We start from the raw sequence: 18,353 nt of genomic DNA, 5'->3' as shown, positions 1-18,353 counted from the left end.
AAAGTTAAAGGTTAATAACAAAAAATAAAAAATTTTTAAAAAAAGAGGGATTAGGGTATAACCTAATGATAGAGCTCATGACTTAGCATATGAATGCCCTATATTAAAACACACACAAAAGCAATCAACACAGTTCCTTTCCTCCTCACTTTCTTCAAATAAACCATTCTCAATGTACAAACAACTGTTATGAATTGTCTTTCCCAGCTTCTGTTACTCCTAAAATAGGCAAAGGGATGGAAACCAAGAGCACCCAGCATCCTAAGACACCAGAAATAAACACTCTTCAAAACATGAGGTGTGTTCTCCTCCTAGACTGTCAGGCTGCATCCTAGGGACACAGTGAAAGCACTTGTGAATTTCATCCCTCAAAACTGTCACTTCCGTAATGATGCAGATACCAACCAGTGCTCACCTGTCCACAGCTCTGTCTAGCAAATAAAACAAGGCCTGAAGTACCACATGTTGGACGGACTTGTGAGGATGATGTAACCTGGCAGTGAAAAGGGCAATGGAGGCTCCAGTTGGGTCTCGAACATTCTAAAGCAAAGAAACAAGAAATATTTAGAATCAAATTAAAAAAATCACAACAATCATTTAGACTTATTATGCTGGATAAGACTTGATAAATGAAGAGAGCTACTAAAAGAACTTCTTCCATCTTTATCTGCATCTATCTTCCATAAAGGGAGAAATGTTATCATTATCCATGTCTGATTCTCTCAGCATTCCCTTGAACCATATTCTTGTGGCTTAAAAAAAAAAATCACATTTTTTTACAACTGCAGAGCCAGAGCAACCTAAAAGTAATTCTTTACTGGATTTGTAACTAATTTCCCAGCAGGATAGAGAGAAACAGAACAAGATAATGGTTTCTAGGCTACCATAAACATATTATTACACATTTACCTGAGAGGCCAAGAGATCGCTATAAATGGAGAGTTTCCATTAAGTAAGAATATGTTCTCACATATTATTAACCCTTCCCAGACGCTGACCAACAACTTTAAAGTACCAATGGAGAAAAATTTTAAGTCTACTGCTCCATAACTCAATAATTCAACTATTACTAATAACTAACAATTTTTAATTAGTAATAATTCAATTATTGTTAGAATAATTTACTAGCAAAATGTATTGATAGGAACCTACGCACAAAAACCCCAAAAGTACAACAACTACAATAGGAAGTCACAAAGCACGAGACAAGCTCTAAAGACTCACCAAGATGGTGAATTTCCCACTGAGGATCTCAGAACGAAGAGGTTCCTCGTGAGGTTTCAGCTTCACGATGCCTTCCTTTCTTCTTGTTTCCTAAAACGGAAACAATAAAGAGAAAATTAATATGAAAATACAATATACCCAGAACAACTTTATGAAGCCATCAAAACTCAGAGCTAAGAGACATCAGAAGTCAACTAAATGAATTATGAATTCCTTTGCCTTAGCAATACGCTTTATGCATTCCAGGGCAGCTTACTGTTACCAAAATTCCTGTCCAAAGCTACCTTAACAGGACCATCTGCTCTGATGCGTCCAATAGTCAGCTCTAGTTTGGTCATTCAGAAATCTCTAGTTTAGTGCAGATTTCTTCTCTTTAACCCACACTCAGATTCTAGCTGCTTACAGGACAATGTCTATTTAGATATTCCAAAGGCACAGACAAACTAAAACTATGTTTTTCTTTTTACATGAACCCACCCCACTTCAATGTCTCCTAAATTAACAAATGCCAGCAATTCATAGACTCGATAGTCCCAACCCAGAATACCTGACTCCTTTTCATCACACACCAGTTTAAGCAGCTCCTACCCATTTGAATTCTAGAATTTGTCCACTTTTCTCCATCTCCCCTGACATTATGTGCTTAATAATACTGCCATTATCTCTCCCTGTAAGTATAACAGTCTTCAAACTGATTCTTTTGACTCAAGGATAATAGTTGAGATATACTCTCCAAAACCTACTGTGTCAAAATCTTTCTGGAATGCAAATATGGAAAAATCTATCACGTTGCTTGTATCATTAATGGATTTCTGAGGCCTTAATGATCTGGCTTTCTTGATCTGTGCTCTCAATCTCTTACTCAGTCTCTTACCATGCCTTGACTCCCACTAAACCTTCCGCCTTAGCTAAATTTTACTTTCTAGTACTGGACATTTGAACGGTATGTGCCTTGTATTTTTGGCTGTAAACCTTTAACAGCTGAGCTGCTCTCCAGCCCATACTTTCTGCCTTCTTTACCATACTTGACCAGTCCTTGATTCCCACACACCCCTTAGGTGTTTTGTTTGTTTGTTTTGAAACAGAGTGCCACTATGTAGCCCTGGCTGACCTAGACCTCACTACATAGAACAGGCTTGGCCTGGAATTCACAGAATCAACTGCTTCTGCCTCCTGAATGCTAGGATTAAAAGAGTAAGCCACTATGTCCAGCTAGAAGTTATTTCTCTAGAAACGCTTCCTTTGCTTAATGAAAAGTTCTTCCCTAGTACTACTACCTTATCAGAACATGTCTGTAATTGTCTACTCTCTAAGTAGCAATCATGGCACAGTTAAAATTGTAGTGATGTAGCCAGGCATGGTGATGCATGTCTCTAGTTGGCACTTGGGAGGCAGAGGAAGGCGGATCTCTGTGAGTTTCAAGCCAACCCAACAAATTCCAAGACAACAGGGCTATCTTGAAACCGTCAGCCCCCCAAAAAACTGTATTTCTTCAAAGGAATTTTCTAATCACAAAGTAGCATAACACACAGCATTTCTATCCAAGATGCTACAAACAAAGAAAGCAAACATAGCACAAAAATCAATCTTTAAAAAATTATAGCCAGTGGTGGCGCAGGCCTTTAATCTCAGCGTTCAGGAGGTAGATTCAGGCAGCTCTCTATGAGACCAGTCTGGTCTATAGTGAGAGTTCCAGGACAGCCAAGGCTATGCAGAGAAACCCTGTCTTGAAAAACAAAATCAAGCCAGGCAGTGTTGGTGCACGCCTTTAATCCCAGCACTCAGGAGGCAGAGGCAGGAGGATCTCTGTGAGTTCGAGGCCAGCCTGGTCTCCAAAGCGAGTTCCAGGAAAGCTGCAAAGCTACACAGAGAAACCCAGTCTCGAAAAACCAAAAAAAAAAAAAGAAAAACAAAACAAAACAAAAAAATTATCAAGAGGCTGGACAGCTGGCTCAGCAGTTAAAAGCACCCATGCTCTTGTAGACAGATGACCATGTCTCCATCTCCAACAACCCAAATGTCAGCTCACAACTTTCTGTAACTCTAGTACTTGGGAATCCAATGCTCTCTTCTGACCTCCATGGGCACCAGGTATGCACATGGTGCACATACATACTCATACATATTAAATAACAAAGTAAATTTTTAAAAACTGCAAAAGGTTGATGTAGCTATGTTTGCATAGAAACACTACTAAGGCTGGGAAGTGGTGGCACACGCCTTTCATCCTGGCACTCAGGAGGCAAAGGTAGGAAAATCTCTGAGTTTGAGGCCAGCCTGGTCTACAAATTGAGTTCCAGGGCATAGAGAAAACATGTCTCAAAAGACAAAACACGAAACAAACAAACAAACAAAAAAGATACTTCTAAGAACAGGGCCTAGCTAAAGCATCTGTCTTTCTTTTCCGGTGCAGCCACCCCCCCCCACGCCCCCGTTCCTGAATGGCTAAGCTCAGCATTCATCAGAATGGCAGCTTTTTAAAATTTCAAAGGACCTTAAATATCTGTGAAGTGTACCAAATAGGTAAATAGGTTAGCCAGGAGGCAGAGAAGAGAGCAAGGCCTCAAACTCCAAGAAGGAGTTGTCACAGGATGACTTCCGAGTACTTCCGTAGCATGCTGGTCTCCAAGCAAGCTCTGGGTGCATAAGCAGTGTTTCCAGGAACTGGCCAGTCCAACTTCAGCTCTCCCAGGGCTGGTGGGCACTGACCCATTTTTAACAGGTATGGAGAGAACTAGGAAAATCACTGTGTGTGAAGTATAGCAGAAAGAACAGCAGTACTTAGCTCAACCATTACAGTCCGTCTGTCCCGGTTCACTTACTCTGTAGGAGTGAAACAGCTCTATGGCACGGAGCACATCGAACTTTCTGGCCATGAGGAACTTGACAGCCACGTTCCAAGAGAGTGGAGAAACATTGTACTGAACTGTCCACTTGTTGATCTCCTCAAGAAACTGCTTAGTAGCCTGTTTAACAAACAAAGTGAGAATAATGAGGAAAAAGAGAACATATTTTGGAAACATAAAAGAAACAAGCAGGCAAAAATTATTATTTGTTCCCCAAACAAGACTTGGGTACATATCAAGTTTTAGACAGTCTGGGCCACATGAGACCCTGTTTCAAAAACAAGAGGAGCGGGCAGCTAGAAAGGCAGCTCAGCGGGGCAAGGCAGCGGCCCAAGTTCACTGTCAGGTCCACATGGCGACCTCCACTGCACAAGTGTGCACACACACAGATAGAAAAATAACAGGAATTTCAAATTTTAATTGAAAAATACTTTAAAAGGGTTAAAATTTGTGTAATTTTATTCTTTATATCTTAGGCCAGAAAGTAGATTCAGTTCAGAGAGAGGAAACAGGTCTGGGATACACGAAGAAATACTGAGAAATAACTCCTCCTAAGAGTTGGGAATTAGAGCACTCTACCAGTACCCCTGTCTTTAGCCAAAACAGCTATTTCTTTATTTTAGAATTATTTAAATTGAGATTTTTGTGCATATATATTTTGACTGGCTAAAAGACTACTGCATTGTGGTTCTGTTTTATCCATCTAGAAACTTTTCTTGGATATTGGTTCAGAAAATGATGAAATTCCTGAACTTTAACTACATGCACATTATCAATCAATCAACTCACAGTTAAGATGTATCTACTCAGCTGGGCATAGTAGCACACACCTTTGATCCCAGCACTCAGGAGGCAAAGGCAGGAGGATCTCTGTGAGTTCAAGGCCAGCATGTTCTACAAAGTGAGTTCCAGGACAACCACAGCTGTTTAGTGAGACCTTGTCTCAAAAAAAACAAAACAAAACAATACAAAAAGATGTATCTACTCATTCATACTAAGCCACACTTCTTTCTTAAGCTACCACCAATGTCAAGGAAAAATACTAAACAGTAGCTACTTCAATGGCATGAGACTCAACCGACTATGTGACTACTGACTAAGGAACTCTCTCTTCACTAATTTTTCTGTTGAAAAATAAGGGGAGGGGGGCTAGGCATGGTGGCACATGCCTTTAAATGTACCCAGCATAGAGACAGGCAGATCTCTGAGAGTTTAAAGACAGAATGTTCTGCATAGCCAGGACTATATTATATAATTGAGACCTTTCCTCAAAGGTGTGTGTGTGTGTGTGTGTGTGTGTGTGTGTGTGTGTGTGTGTGTGACAGAAAGAGTGACAGAAAGAGTGACAGAAAGAAAGATAAGGGTTATACATGCCTGTAATTTCAGCACTCAAGAAGCAAAAAAATGTCAGAAGAATTTGCTGTGGGATGTTCTGTATGTCAAATGTGTTGCTGATTGGTCAATAAATAAAACACTGATTGGCCATTGGCTAGGCAGGAAGTGTAGGCAGGACAAGGAGGAGAATAAAGCTGGGAAGAGGAAGGCTGAGTCAGAGAGACACTGCCAGCCGCCACGATGACAAACAGCATGTGAAGATGCCGGTAAGCCACGAGCCATGTGGCAAGGTATAGATTAATGGAAATGGATTAATTTAAGCTGTAAGAACAGTGAGCAAGAAGCCTGCCATGGCCATACAGTTTGTAACCAATATAAGTCTCTGTGTTTACTTGGTTGGGTCTGAGCGGCCGTGGGACTGGCAGGTGAGAGAGATTTGTCCTGACTGTGGGCCAGGCAGGAAAACTCTAGCTACAAGAATTGGCCAAAAGTTCTAGGCCACTCTGGTCTACACAGCTAGCCTCAAGGCTCCATAGAGAAATAGGGTAGAGAAAGGGGAAAGAAAGGAAAGAAAAGGAGACTTGGGTGTATTGGCACATATCCATAATCACAGCATTTGGGGAGGGCAGACAGGAAGATCAGGAGTTTGAAGCCATCCTCTGCTCCACAGAAGTCAAGCCTGGGACATATGAGACCCTGTCAAACAAACAAAAAGAAAAGAAGGAATAAAGGCTAAGGGCAACGGCCTACTTCAGAGACTTGGCAACAATCCTCCCTTGCAAACCCAATCCAAATTGCTACATACTGTTTAAACAACTATCAAACTAGAATCCCAGAAGGATCAGCATACCTTACAACATAGCTCCTGATTCATCCCAGATTTTCTAGGAAAGCACAAAGGACCTTTAGAAACCAGGGGAAAGTCCAAGGCCTGGAGCACAGGTGAGTTTTAGAGCCTTGCAACTGAGGCACTTTAACTTATACCACTTTGAAGAGAGAAGCAGAAAAACTAACCAAGCACAGGGTGTCAAAGAGTTAAGAAACAGATCATGAAGAAAAACTTTCAGAAGATCATACTGTCCCACAAATGAAGCCAGACCACAGAATTGAGTCTCAGAGAAGACAACAGAACAAATTTAGAATGCTCCCCAAGAAATCCATTTGTGTTCCATCTGTAGAGTAAGTGGCCAGCATCAGAACGAGGAAAGAAAGAAGAAATGCAGGCACAGATGCCCAAACTAAGCCCCAGTCGGTCAGGAAGGACCCAAATGGGGTATGCTTTTGGTGAACACATCACTTTTTATGCTTCTCTTGAAAGGGTTTCACTGTGTAGCTCTGGCAGGCCTGGAACTCACTATGTAGACCAGACTGGCATGAAACTCACAGAGATCCTATGTCTGCATCCCAAATGCTGGATTAAAGGAGTGTGCAACCATGCGTACTTTAACAAATCACTACTTAAATCCACTTTTCTAATGGATTTCCGGTGTTGTTTGTAAATAAAACACTAGAGTAAGAGAACACACCTTCCTCATTGCTTAGCTGTGGGAACATATATCAAATATTATATAGGTAGAAAGGGGAAATATAAATGATCAGAAGGGAATATGATCAACACATACCCAGTTGTTAAGATGACCCTTCACTGTGATATGCCATGCTCTAGGAGCCTGTTAGGAAAAACTTACTGTGGAGATGAAAACCAAATGTCTACTCGTCCCAGATAAGTATCCAACTACAGATGAAAACGACAATTACACAAACTTCAGTTTGGAAAACCAATGAGTTTATTGAGATTAGTCACAGGAGCAGGGACACTTAATTCAAAGGCAACTGCATCATCCACAACCTGAGTGATGACACTGGAAAGCTGGATTCCTAGAGCTGTCTGCACAACTTACAGGCAGCACGAGTCAGAAAGACCCTTCTAGACAACTGTGCCTGCTCTCCTACCTCTAACAATTGTTCCTACTTCTGTGAGGAAATGGGGTGTGGGAGGTGTGGGTGGGGTGTGAGTCCTGTGTGTCTTGTTAGCTTCAGGAACTTCTTGAGACTTACAAGTTGTCTACTTCCTAAGTATCATGAACCTCTTCTCCTTCCTGGAAGAAATGTTTCAATTTAGTACTTGGAACTTCCTGAGCTTTAAGGAACCTCCCTCTAGAACAGTTGTTCTCAACCATCCTAATGATGCAATTCTTTTTTTTTTTTTTTACATTTATTTTTATTTTATGTGCATTGGTGTTTTGCCTGCATGGTGTTTTGTGTGAGGGTTTTGGATCTCCTGGAACTGGAGTTACAGACAGTTGTGAGCTGCCGTCTGGGTGCTGGGAAGTGAACCCAGGGCCTTTGGAAGAGCAGTCAGTGAGTGCTCTTAACCTCTGAGCCATCTCTCCCACCCCATGCTGCAATTCTTTTTTTTTTTTTTTTTCCGGTTTTTTCGAGGCAGGGTTTCTCTGTGTAGTTTTGCGCCTTTCCTGGAACTCACTTGGTAGCCCAGGCTGGCCTCGAACTCACAGAGATCCGCCTGGCTCTGCCTCCCGAGTGCTGGGATTAAAGGCGTGCGCCACCACCGCCCGGCAGCTGCTGCAATTCTTTAATACAATTTCTTATGTTACAGTAAGCCCCAATCACAAAAATATTTTTGCTATTTCATAGCTGTAATTTTGCTGTTATGAATTATAATGTAAATATCTGATATGCAGGATATCTGATATGCTACCCTAAAGGAATTGTGACCCACAGGTTGAGAACTGCTGCTCTAGAATGAAATGTTTGAACTCCCAGGCAACTGCTACAAAACAAAGCCAGATGTAATGTCTCAAATCTATAACAGTAGTGCTCAAGAGGTAGAAGCAGAAGAATCTCCACAAGTTCTAAGCCAGCCTGGTCTACACAACAAGTAACAGGCCAGCCAGAGTGTCAGTTTCACACAGGTTTCATATACTTCCTTCAAAGTACATCTTACCTTTCTTCCTTTCTTTTTTGAGACATGATCTCACTATGGCTTGGAACTCTTTATAGACCAGTCTGGCTTTAAAATCATATAGATCTACCTGCCTCTAGCCCCATTCCCCCTCACTCCTCACTCTCCCCAGTGCTGAGATTAAAGGCATGGGTCACCACACACAGGGTGTAGTTTTTGTTTGTTTGTTTTTTAACTCACTGCATAGACAATGTTTTATGTTTTCAATTTGTATTGTTTTCATGTGTACTGACAAATGATATGTTTATGGGGAACAGCATGATGTTTTTATACCTACATATAAACATATACAGTATAGAATGATTAAATCAAGCAAATTACCTATATATTAATTGAAATAATTTTTTCTGATGAAACATTTGAAATATGTTCTTAGCAATTTAAAAGTATACAACACCTTACTTTTATCTGTAATTACTACCCTATGCAGAGATGTAACTGAAACTTCACACGTTTTGACTACCATCATCTCACTGTTCTCTTCACAATTCCAGTTCTGGTGCCCACCCCATTCTACTCTCTGCTTCTATGATTGTGAATATCTTAAATTCCAGAAATACATGATGTAGTGTTGGCCCTTCTCTAATCACTTCTCAGCCTTTTGGCTAAGACCAAGTGTTCTTTTCTACACTTTGTCTTCTTTTTAAACAACTCAGTTCCTCCAAAGTTCTTTTCTTTTTTTTTTTTTTTTTCTTTTCTTTTCTTTTCTTTCCCCCCTGGATTTTTGAGACAGGGTTTCTCTCTGTAACATCCTCCAAAGTTCTTAATGTCCTGCAGCTCCCTCCCAATAGCTGTTGCCTTGAGCTGACCTCTGTCCCCCTGCTGGTCAGGATGTTGTTTTTGGCTTTAAGCACGGGAACAATTCCTCCTGGTTTGGCTTATACAAGGCCCTGCATGAAGAGAGACCAATGTACTGTAAACAGTGAGGTGATATTTACAGATACAAACACACACACACACACACACACACACACACACACACACACACACACGCCACCTGTTCTGTTCAGCCTCAGCCTCCTGCATCTCCATCCCTCTGGTGAAATAGATGGAACCCCTGAAAGAAGTCAGAAAGGATGGTCTTATCTTCACAGTCTTCTTAGACAGATTTATATATCTTCTTACAAGTGAATTATGCTCAACCAAGGAGTACATATACACTCAATGGTAGCCTGCTGATTACCAAAAAAGCATGTCCTAGCAACTCTGACAAGCAACATACTGTTTAAGAGGGATAACTGAAATTCTTCAAATTAATACTCTGTGTATTTCCTGTTTAAAAAAAAAAACAAGCCAAAAGATGAGTCATAGCTTAGAAACTACTTCAGCTCAAGGTCAATACTGGAATATAGCTAGGGTTCTAAGTAGTTGCAAGGAGTCACACAGTTCAAACAGCATTGGTATTCCTTTGGGAAAAGATCTGAATTAATGTACCAAAAAACTAGCACTATTACTTAGAATCCCCTTCAGCTGACTCTTCCAGTAAAAGTAAGATTTGTTCCAGTACAATCAAAAGATTGAGAGTATAATTACACTTCCAAAATCATGTTAATCATGTTTATTTGGGTTTTGGGACTTATTTTGAGGTGGGTTTTTTTGTTTGTTTGGGGGTTTCACTGAGTAGTCCTAACTGGCCTACAACACCTATGTAGATCAGGCTGGTCTTGAACTCTTAGAGATCCCCCTGCCTCTTCTTTCCAAGGACTGGTATATTAAAGGCCACAATCATGTTTAGATTAAAAAGCAACAACAAGAAAGTTCCTGACTATAGCAACAAGACCAAAGATATTTGAGAACCTGCCATAAAACTGCAATGAAATCTGGAAATTAAGCAGATGGCACTCTGGACGTTATTGACTGATGTTGAAATAATAGTATCAGAGAGAAGAAAACCAACAAGATTGGATGTTAGTGGCACACACCTATAATCCCAGCACTCAGGAGGCTAAGGCAGGAGGATTACCATTAGTTCAAGGTAAGTCGGAGGACATGATTTCAAAGCCAGCTGTGTGAGGCCCTATCTCATAAATAAGGCTGTCAAGGAAGCTCAGTTGGCAGAGTGATTGCCTAAAGTACACAAAGCCCTTGGTTCAACCCCTAGTTGTACATGAACTCAGTATGGGAGTACATGCCTAAAATTCTACCACTCAGAAGACTGAAGGAACACAGAATTCCAGGCCAACTATGATACATGAGGCCCTCCCTGTTTCAAAAACAAATAAATAAAACTATTTTTTAAGATCTATTTTTATTTTATGTATATAGGTGTTTTGCCTGCATGCATGTCTATTCATCACATGTGTGCAGTACCCTAGAGGGCCAGAAGAGCATGTCAGATCCCCTGAAACTAGAATTACAGATGGGTATGACCTGATATGAGGTGCCAAGAATTGAATCCTGGTCCTTTGGAAGAGCAGCCAGTGCTCTTTAACTGCCGAGCCATCTCTCCAGCCACATAATAAAATTCTTTAAAAGTGCAATGTTAAAAATGCCTCCTGTGGAACCCCTCCTAGAGTTGGGAGTTGTTTCTCACTTTAATAAATAAATGTGTATACGTGTTGCCAACAAGTCCAGATTGGTCACTACCTTCTGCTTATTTGGTACAATTAGCATAATGTCTTCAATTTAGTGGACCAGTAGAAGAGGCAGACAATCAAGACTCCTTCAAACCAAGTCTGACACAGGGTTGGAGAATTAACATACCCTTGAGGTAAAACTGTCAAGGAATACTGCTGGTCTTGACAGATGAAAGCAAATTGTTTCTGGTGGTCCTTATGAACAAGTATAGAAAAGAAACGCATTTGTCAGATCAATAGCTGTATACCAGATATCAGGAGATGTATTAATTTGCTCAAATAAAGAAACTACATCAGGGGGGCTGGAGAGATGGCTCAGAGGTTAAGAGCACTGACTGCTCTTCCAGAGGTCCTGAGTTCAATTCCCAGCAACCACATGGTGGCTCACAACCATCTGTAATGAGATCTGGTGCCCTCTTCTGGTCATACATGCTGTATACAAAATAAATAAATAAAAAAAATAAAAAAAAAAAAAAGAAACTACATCAGGCACAGCAGATTTGAATGGAGTTACTACACGGTTCACTCTGTGATAGTCAATTCATTCTCCAAGATCCATCTATCGTCTGCATAGGCCAAACAGAATTAAAGGGAAATATGGTGGGGATCATCACCCTTGCCTTTAAAGCTGTTAACAATGTATTTCTCTAAAACTGTGTTAGGGATGTGATACTATTTTGGGCTCACTGTTTTCCCTAGTAAAGGCAACTCCAACGGCTTCCATTTTTGTCCTTTCCAACCATAATAGCCTTTATTATATAGTCTGAGAAACCAATGTGAGGATTCTGCCAACTTGTAGGTATCCCATTTATGTATTCTGGGAAGGGACAGGGTGTTAACAACATTTGGACATCCCTAATTATCTAGTGATCTTTAACTAAATACTTCTTTAAGAAATAGCTAGGCATGGTGGTACACACCTTTAATGTCAGCAGAAGAATGGGAGGCAGAGGCACAGGATCTGTGTGAATTCCAAGGTCAGCCTGGTCTACATAGTGAGTTCCAGAACAGCCAGGACTAAACAGTAAGGCCTTGTCTCTAGATAGACAGACAGACAGACGGACAGACAGATAGCAAAACATAAAAACATAGTCTCTGCATCATACCAAACTCCCAAGAGCTGCTACTTAGAAATGAGTTTTGAACAAGAGACTAGGTATAATGAGTCAAGAAAAGTATGTTGGTACTCTCAGTTCCACAGGTAAGACCTTGACTTCCACATTTCTGAGTAACTGGAAGAGTAAAGAACAGACATAAGAAAGCTGCTCCCAGAGGCTGGAGAGATGATTGAGATTAAGAGTGCTGTTGCTCTTGCAGAGGAACCAAGTTTGGTTCCTAGGACCCACAGCAGGCAGCTCACAACTGCCTGTAACTGCAGCTCCAAGGGATCCAACATTCTTTTCTGGCCACCTTAGGCACTCAACCATATACACACAAAAATAAAATATTTAAAAAGAACAATAGCTGCTTTTAGGTCTGGGGCAATAGAGCAGGAGGACCTGAGCTTGATCCTCAAGCAGCCACTTAAAAAGCCACGGGAAAGGCAAAGATGGGAGGCTTGCTGCCAGCCTACCTTAAACAGCAAGTTCCAAGTCCCTGTGTGCGACCCTATCTATCTAAAAGCCCACAGAACTGGGGAGACAGCTCTATGGCTATTAATATTTGCTGCACAATACGCAACTTCAACACCCAAATTGAGCCAGGTATCACCATGTGTGCCCATAATTCCAGAACTGGGGATGGAGTGCAGACAGGAGGATCACTGGGGCTCACCACTGCCAGCCTAGCTAACGGGTAAGCTCCAGGTTTCGTGAGAGACCCTACTCAAACAAGGAAGATAGATAAGTGACTGAGGAAGACACTGGACGGAAGACCTCTACAGGAGTGCACATACACAAACATACAAAATAGTAACAATAACAACAACAACAACCTGTCTGTTGGGATACCAGCCATATCAAGAACATCAAGGAACAAATGTGGAGTGGGTTAGGGACTGAAGAGTCTATCCTCTCTCATTCACTCAATGTGTTACTTGAACAAGTCATTGACTCTCTAAGTCTCAATTTTCTCCTCTGAAAAGATAAGGCTAAATGGAACAATGGATGAGAAAGCACCTACAGCCATATCTAGCACACGGTAATCTCTGAATACATGATTGTTTCTTTTTTCTTTTTCTTTTTTGTTTTTGTTTTTTGTTTGTTTGTTTGTTTGTTTGTTTTTCGAGACAGGGTTTCTCTGTGTAGCTTTGGTGCCTATCCTGGATCTCACTCTGTAGACCAGGCTGGTCTCGAACTCACAGAGATCCGACTGGCTCTGCCTCCAGTGCTGGGATTAAAGGCGTGCACCACCACCGCCCAGCCTGTTTCTTTTTTTTTTAATCCAGTTGTTTCACACAAAAATTTCTTTCAATAGAGACAGAGTTCTTTAGAACTGGGTTTCCTGTTATGTGCCTTCAGCCTACATCAGTTCAACCTTTCTAATCCATTTTACCCAACAGCACAGCTTCAAATTAGAAACCTACAGTATGTACCCATCTGAAAAAAGGAGAAGGAGGATGAAGAGGAGGAGGAGGAGGAGGAGGAGGAGGAGGAGGAGGAGAAGCCTACAAGGGGGCAATCCCTTCTCTGGGGCTCTGTGACCACACAGAATAGTACTCTTACATCTACTCCCTTCCCAAAGTCCTTTCTCTCTGCTTCCAGACTATAGTGGTAGTGCCAAGACTAACACTGCCATCATGAGCACAGATTGTTTTCGCCTATATTCCCAGCCCTGACTTCTTCCTCCTATTTTGAGATACATACCCCTCTACACTGCCCAAATTGGCCTTGGACTCACTCTGTAGCCCAGGCAGGCATTGAACTTGTGATTCTTCTACCTTGGTCTCCAAGAAGCTGAGATTACAGGCCTGGAGTACCAGGCCTAGTGTGGTGGTTTGTGTAAGAATGGCCCCCTTAGGCCAGGGAGTGGAACTCTTGATAGGATTAGAAGGAACAAGAGGTGTGTCCTTTTTGAAGGAAGGATGTCACTGGGGGTGGATTTTGGGATTTCAAAAGCCCATACCAGGCCCAGGTTCTCTCTCTGCCTTTACATCAGAATGTAAAAGTTTCAGTTACTGCTCCAATACCTGTCTGTGTGCCACCAGGCACCATGGTCCCTGCCATGATGATAATGGAATAATAAACGTAAACCACCCTTCAATTAAATTGCTTCCTTTATTTTTTTTCTTTTCTTATTTTTGTTTTGTTTTTGGTTTTTGAGACAAGGTTTCTCTGTAACAGCCCTGGCTATCCTAAAACCCACTCTGTAGAGCAAGCTTTCTCAAACTCACAGAGATCTGTCTGCCTCTGCCTTCTGAGTGCTGGGGTTAAAGGTGTGTCACCACCACCTGGCATCAAATGCTACCTTTTATAAGATTTGTCTCAGCCATGTCTCTTCACAGCAATATGACAATGACTAAGCCAGCCCTCAATCAAATGCTTCCTTTATAAGAGCTGCCTTGGTCATGGTTTCTCCACACAGCAGTAGAACAGTGACTAGACAACTAGCTTCTGAGCACAAGTTCACCTTAACAAAACTGTACCAACCAAGAGACTACTTGTTATAATAATAACAAAGGAACTACTTCATCTAGGACATACATCAGGGGGAAAATGTAGCTGGACACCCTAGACTGAACACCTAAATAAGCAAGACTCAATGTCTGGTTTTGTGTAAGCTACCTGTGGTGGTTTGAATAGGAATGGCCTCCAGAGACTCATGTGTTGAAATGATTGGCCCATATGTAGTGGCACTACCAGGGGGTGAGGCCTTGCTTGAGAAGGTATGGCCTTGTTGGATGAAGTGTGTCACTGTGGAGGCAGGCTTTGAAGTCTCATGTGCTCAAGCTAGGCCTAGTGTAGCAGTCTCTTTATGCTGCCTGTGGATCAAGATGTAGAACTCTCAGCTCCTTCTCCAGCAGCATGACAATAACAGACTAAAACCTCTGAAACTGTAAGCCAGCCCCAACTAAATGTTTTCCTTTATAAGAGTTGCCATGGTCATGGTGTCTCTTCACAGCAATAAAACCCTGACATAGCCAATAGCTCTGTATTTCAAGTGACGTTCTACTTCACCATTATCCTGTGAGATGCTTGTAGTAAACTACTTTCACTTTGTGTCCGTTTCCCCATCTTTCCTTCACTGTGAATTCTTGTCCTTTTTATATCTATTAATCATCAATCCACATCAATCCTTGACGGAACAGAAGAAACAGGATCCAAACAAATACACACAAGTTTGGAACACTGCTGCAAGGTGTTTAATGAATTTCTAAACTAAAACTACATTTTTCCATTAACATTGTACCAAGCTGGGTACGGTAACACAGAACTATATTCCTAGCATTTAAGAGGTGAAAGCAGAATGATCAGAAGCTCATATGGATTTTGAGGCCAGTCTTGTCTACATGAGAATCTGTCTCAAGAACAAACAAACAAAAACAACAAGAAACCAGGCAGTGGTAGCACACGGGAATCCCAGCACTTAGGATGCAGAGGCAGGCATATGTCTGTGCTTTCCAAGCCTCCCTGCTCTGCAGAGCAAGTTCCAGGACACCCAGGGCTACAAAGAGAAACCCTGTCTGGAAGAAAAAAAAAAAAAAAACAAGAATAAACAGGGCCAGGGATATAGTCAAGTGGACATGAGTGTTTGCTGTGCATACAAACACAAACAAACACACACACACAAATAAAAGTGATCTCAGGTATGAAAACAGATTTGCATTTGAAAGTGACTTCTTGGGTATGACATAGTCAGTAAAAGGGGGAAAATAAAAAAACAGCGCACGTCTTTAATCCCAGCACTCGGGAGGCAGAGCCAGGTGGATCTCTGTGAGTTCGAGGCCAGCCTGGTCTACAGAGCGAGATCGAGGACAGGCACCAAAACTACACAGAGAAACCCTGTGTCCAAAATAAATAAATAAATAAATAAGTAAGTAAGTAAGTAAGAAGAAACAGGATTTCATCAAAATTTTGCATGGTTTTGTTCTGGGGTTGGTTTTGGTTTTTACTTGTTTGGGGTTTTGTTTTGTTTTTTAAGTTTTTTTAATTACTTTATGTGATTGGGTATTTTGCCTGCATGCATAGATATGTGTACCACATGCATGCCTGGTGCCATGGATCCCTGGAGCTGGAGTAACAGACAGCTATGAGCTGCCATGTGGTTGCTGGGAATTGAACCCAGGTCCTCTAGAGGATCAGCCAGTGTTCTGAATCACTAAGCCTTCTCTCCAGCACCTTTTCTTTTCTTTTTCTTTTTTTGGATTTTTAAGAAAAGGGATGACATCATAGCCCAGGCTATCCTGGATCTCACAATGTACTCCACAAAATACCTGAACCCCTGGTCAGTGATTGCCTCTGCCTACTAAGTTTTGGGGGTACAGGCTTCTGGATTTTCATTTATGTTTTAGTTTGTTATTTACTTACCTGTTTGTTTGTTTGTTTGTTTGTTTGAGAAAAGATCTCTCTATGTAGACCAGGCTGGCCTGGAATTCATGACACTGTGGCCTTCACATTTCAGGAACTATGATTATAGGTTGGGAGCCATGTACCACCGAATTCAGTCAATTAAAGTTTTTTTTTTTTCTTTCTTTTTTTGGTTTTTCAAGACCGAGTTTCCTCCGTGTAATAGTCCTGGCTGTCCTGGAACTCACTTTGTAGACCAGGCTGGCCTCAAACTCACAGAGATCTGCCTGCCTCTGCCTCCAAGTGCTGGAATTCCAGGCGTACACTATCACACCTAGATTTTACGATATCACACTTGGCTTTAATAAAAGTTTTTAAGTGTTCTATATTATAGACAATACACTATAATTGGGTTAATATGGAGGCTGGGGCAAGAAGGATTTGATGTTCAAATCCTGCCTAGAATAAAAAGTAAGTTCAAGGCTACCCTGAGTACCTAGGTGAGACAATGTCTTGAAATTTTCATTTTAGGGATAGAAATGGCTTATCAGTTATGAGACTTGCTGTTCTTGCAGAGGACCCAAATCTGGTTCACATCACCCATGTTAGGCAGCTTACAACTGAGTTTAACTGCAGCTCTAGGGGATCAAATACCCTCTTCTGGACTCACTGGGCACCAGCACTCAGATGTGCACATACATACACAAACACACATACATAATTAAACATTAAAAACAAAAAGCACTTTTAAAGGGAGTTTAAAGGGGGTATGGTACAGGGGCTATAACATGGTTGTCTAACATATTGGAGACAATAAATTCAGTCCTCAGCACTGCAAAAATCACAACCAAACCTGCATTCACTTTAAAGGCAATAACTGACTCTTATTTAAGGACTAGAATGTAGCTCAATAGTACAGCACTTGCCTAGCGTGTTTAATGCTCTGAGTTTGATTTCCTAGTATCTATTAAAACAAAGTAAGAGCTGGGGATGTAGTTTAGTTGGTAGAGCATTTACCTAGCAGGCACAAGCCCTGGATTCAATTACTAACACCACATAAAACTGGCATGGTTATATATGCTCATAACCCAGTACTGAGGAGGTAGAGACTGGAGAATCACAAGTTCTAAGTCATCCTCCACTATATATTAACTTTGAAGCCAGCCTAGGATACATGAGAATCTGCCCCATCCCCAATTAATTTTTTAAAAAAGATAAAACACCCTTAAAATAAAAAAGAAGACGAAAGGCTGGGATGTAGATCAGTGCAGATTGATTGCTTAACATGTACATGACCCTGGTTTGAGTCTTCAGAACCACAAAATTTTTAAAAGCAACAACAACAATAAATACAAGATTAAAAACAACTCTCAGGGTGGTGGTATCACACACCTTTCATTCCAGCACTCAGGAGGCAGAGGCAGGCCCATCTCTGTAAGTTCAAGGCCAGCCTGGTCTACAGAGTGAGTTCCAGGACAGCCAAGGTTACACAGAGAAACTCTGTCTTGAAAAACCAAAACAACAAAAAGATTTAAAACAACTTAATATTTTTCATGCACCAGATGCATGCCTACAAATCCTAGCACTTGGGAGGCAGAGGCAGGAGGATCCTGTGGTGGTACTGTGTTCCCCAGGATATTATGTACCTTAATAAACTTATCTGGGGTCAGAGAACAGAAAAGCCACTAGATACTTAAGATAGGCAGTGATAGCACACGCCTTTAATCCTAGCATTCCAGAGACAGAAATCCATGTGTTCAAGGATACAGCCAAGCATGGTGACTCATGCCTTTAATCCCAGAAAGCCGAGCCTTTAATTCCAGGGAGTGGTGGTAGAAAGTAGAAAGATATATAAGGCGTGGAGACCAGAAACTAGAAGCATTTGGCTGGTTAAGCATTTGGCTGGTTAAGCATTCAGGCTTTTGTGCAGCAATTCAGCTGAGAC

At 41.3% G+C, this 18,353-nt stretch overlaps 1 protein-coding gene across 1 annotated transcript in view; it reads right to left on the bottom strand.

The window, feature by feature from the left end:
- Positions 1 to 18,353, bottom strand: part of Ptpn9 (protein tyrosine phosphatase non-receptor type 9) — a 90,258-nt gene that overhangs the window by 35,310 nt on the left and 36,595 nt on the right. Inside the window, exons 2-4 of the mRNA XM_059267940.1 lie at positions 4,047 to 4,190; positions 1,225 to 1,314; positions 416 to 540 (exon numbers count right to left, since the gene is read on the bottom strand). Coding sequence (XP_059123923.1) covers positions 416 to 540; positions 1,225 to 1,314; positions 4,047 to 4,190 — 359 coding nt within the window. The remainder of the gene's footprint in view (positions 1 to 415; positions 541 to 1,224; positions 1,315 to 4,046; positions 4,191 to 18,353) is intronic.

This window comes from Peromyscus eremicus, chromosome 7 (assembly GCF_949786415.1).
Source record: "Peromyscus eremicus chromosome 7, PerEre_H2_v1, whole genome shotgun sequence".
In the NCBI taxonomy this organism is placed as follows: Eukaryota; Metazoa; Chordata; class Mammalia; order Rodentia; family Cricetidae; genus Peromyscus; species Peromyscus eremicus.
This window is presented reverse-complemented; position numbering and strand designations above follow the sequence as displayed.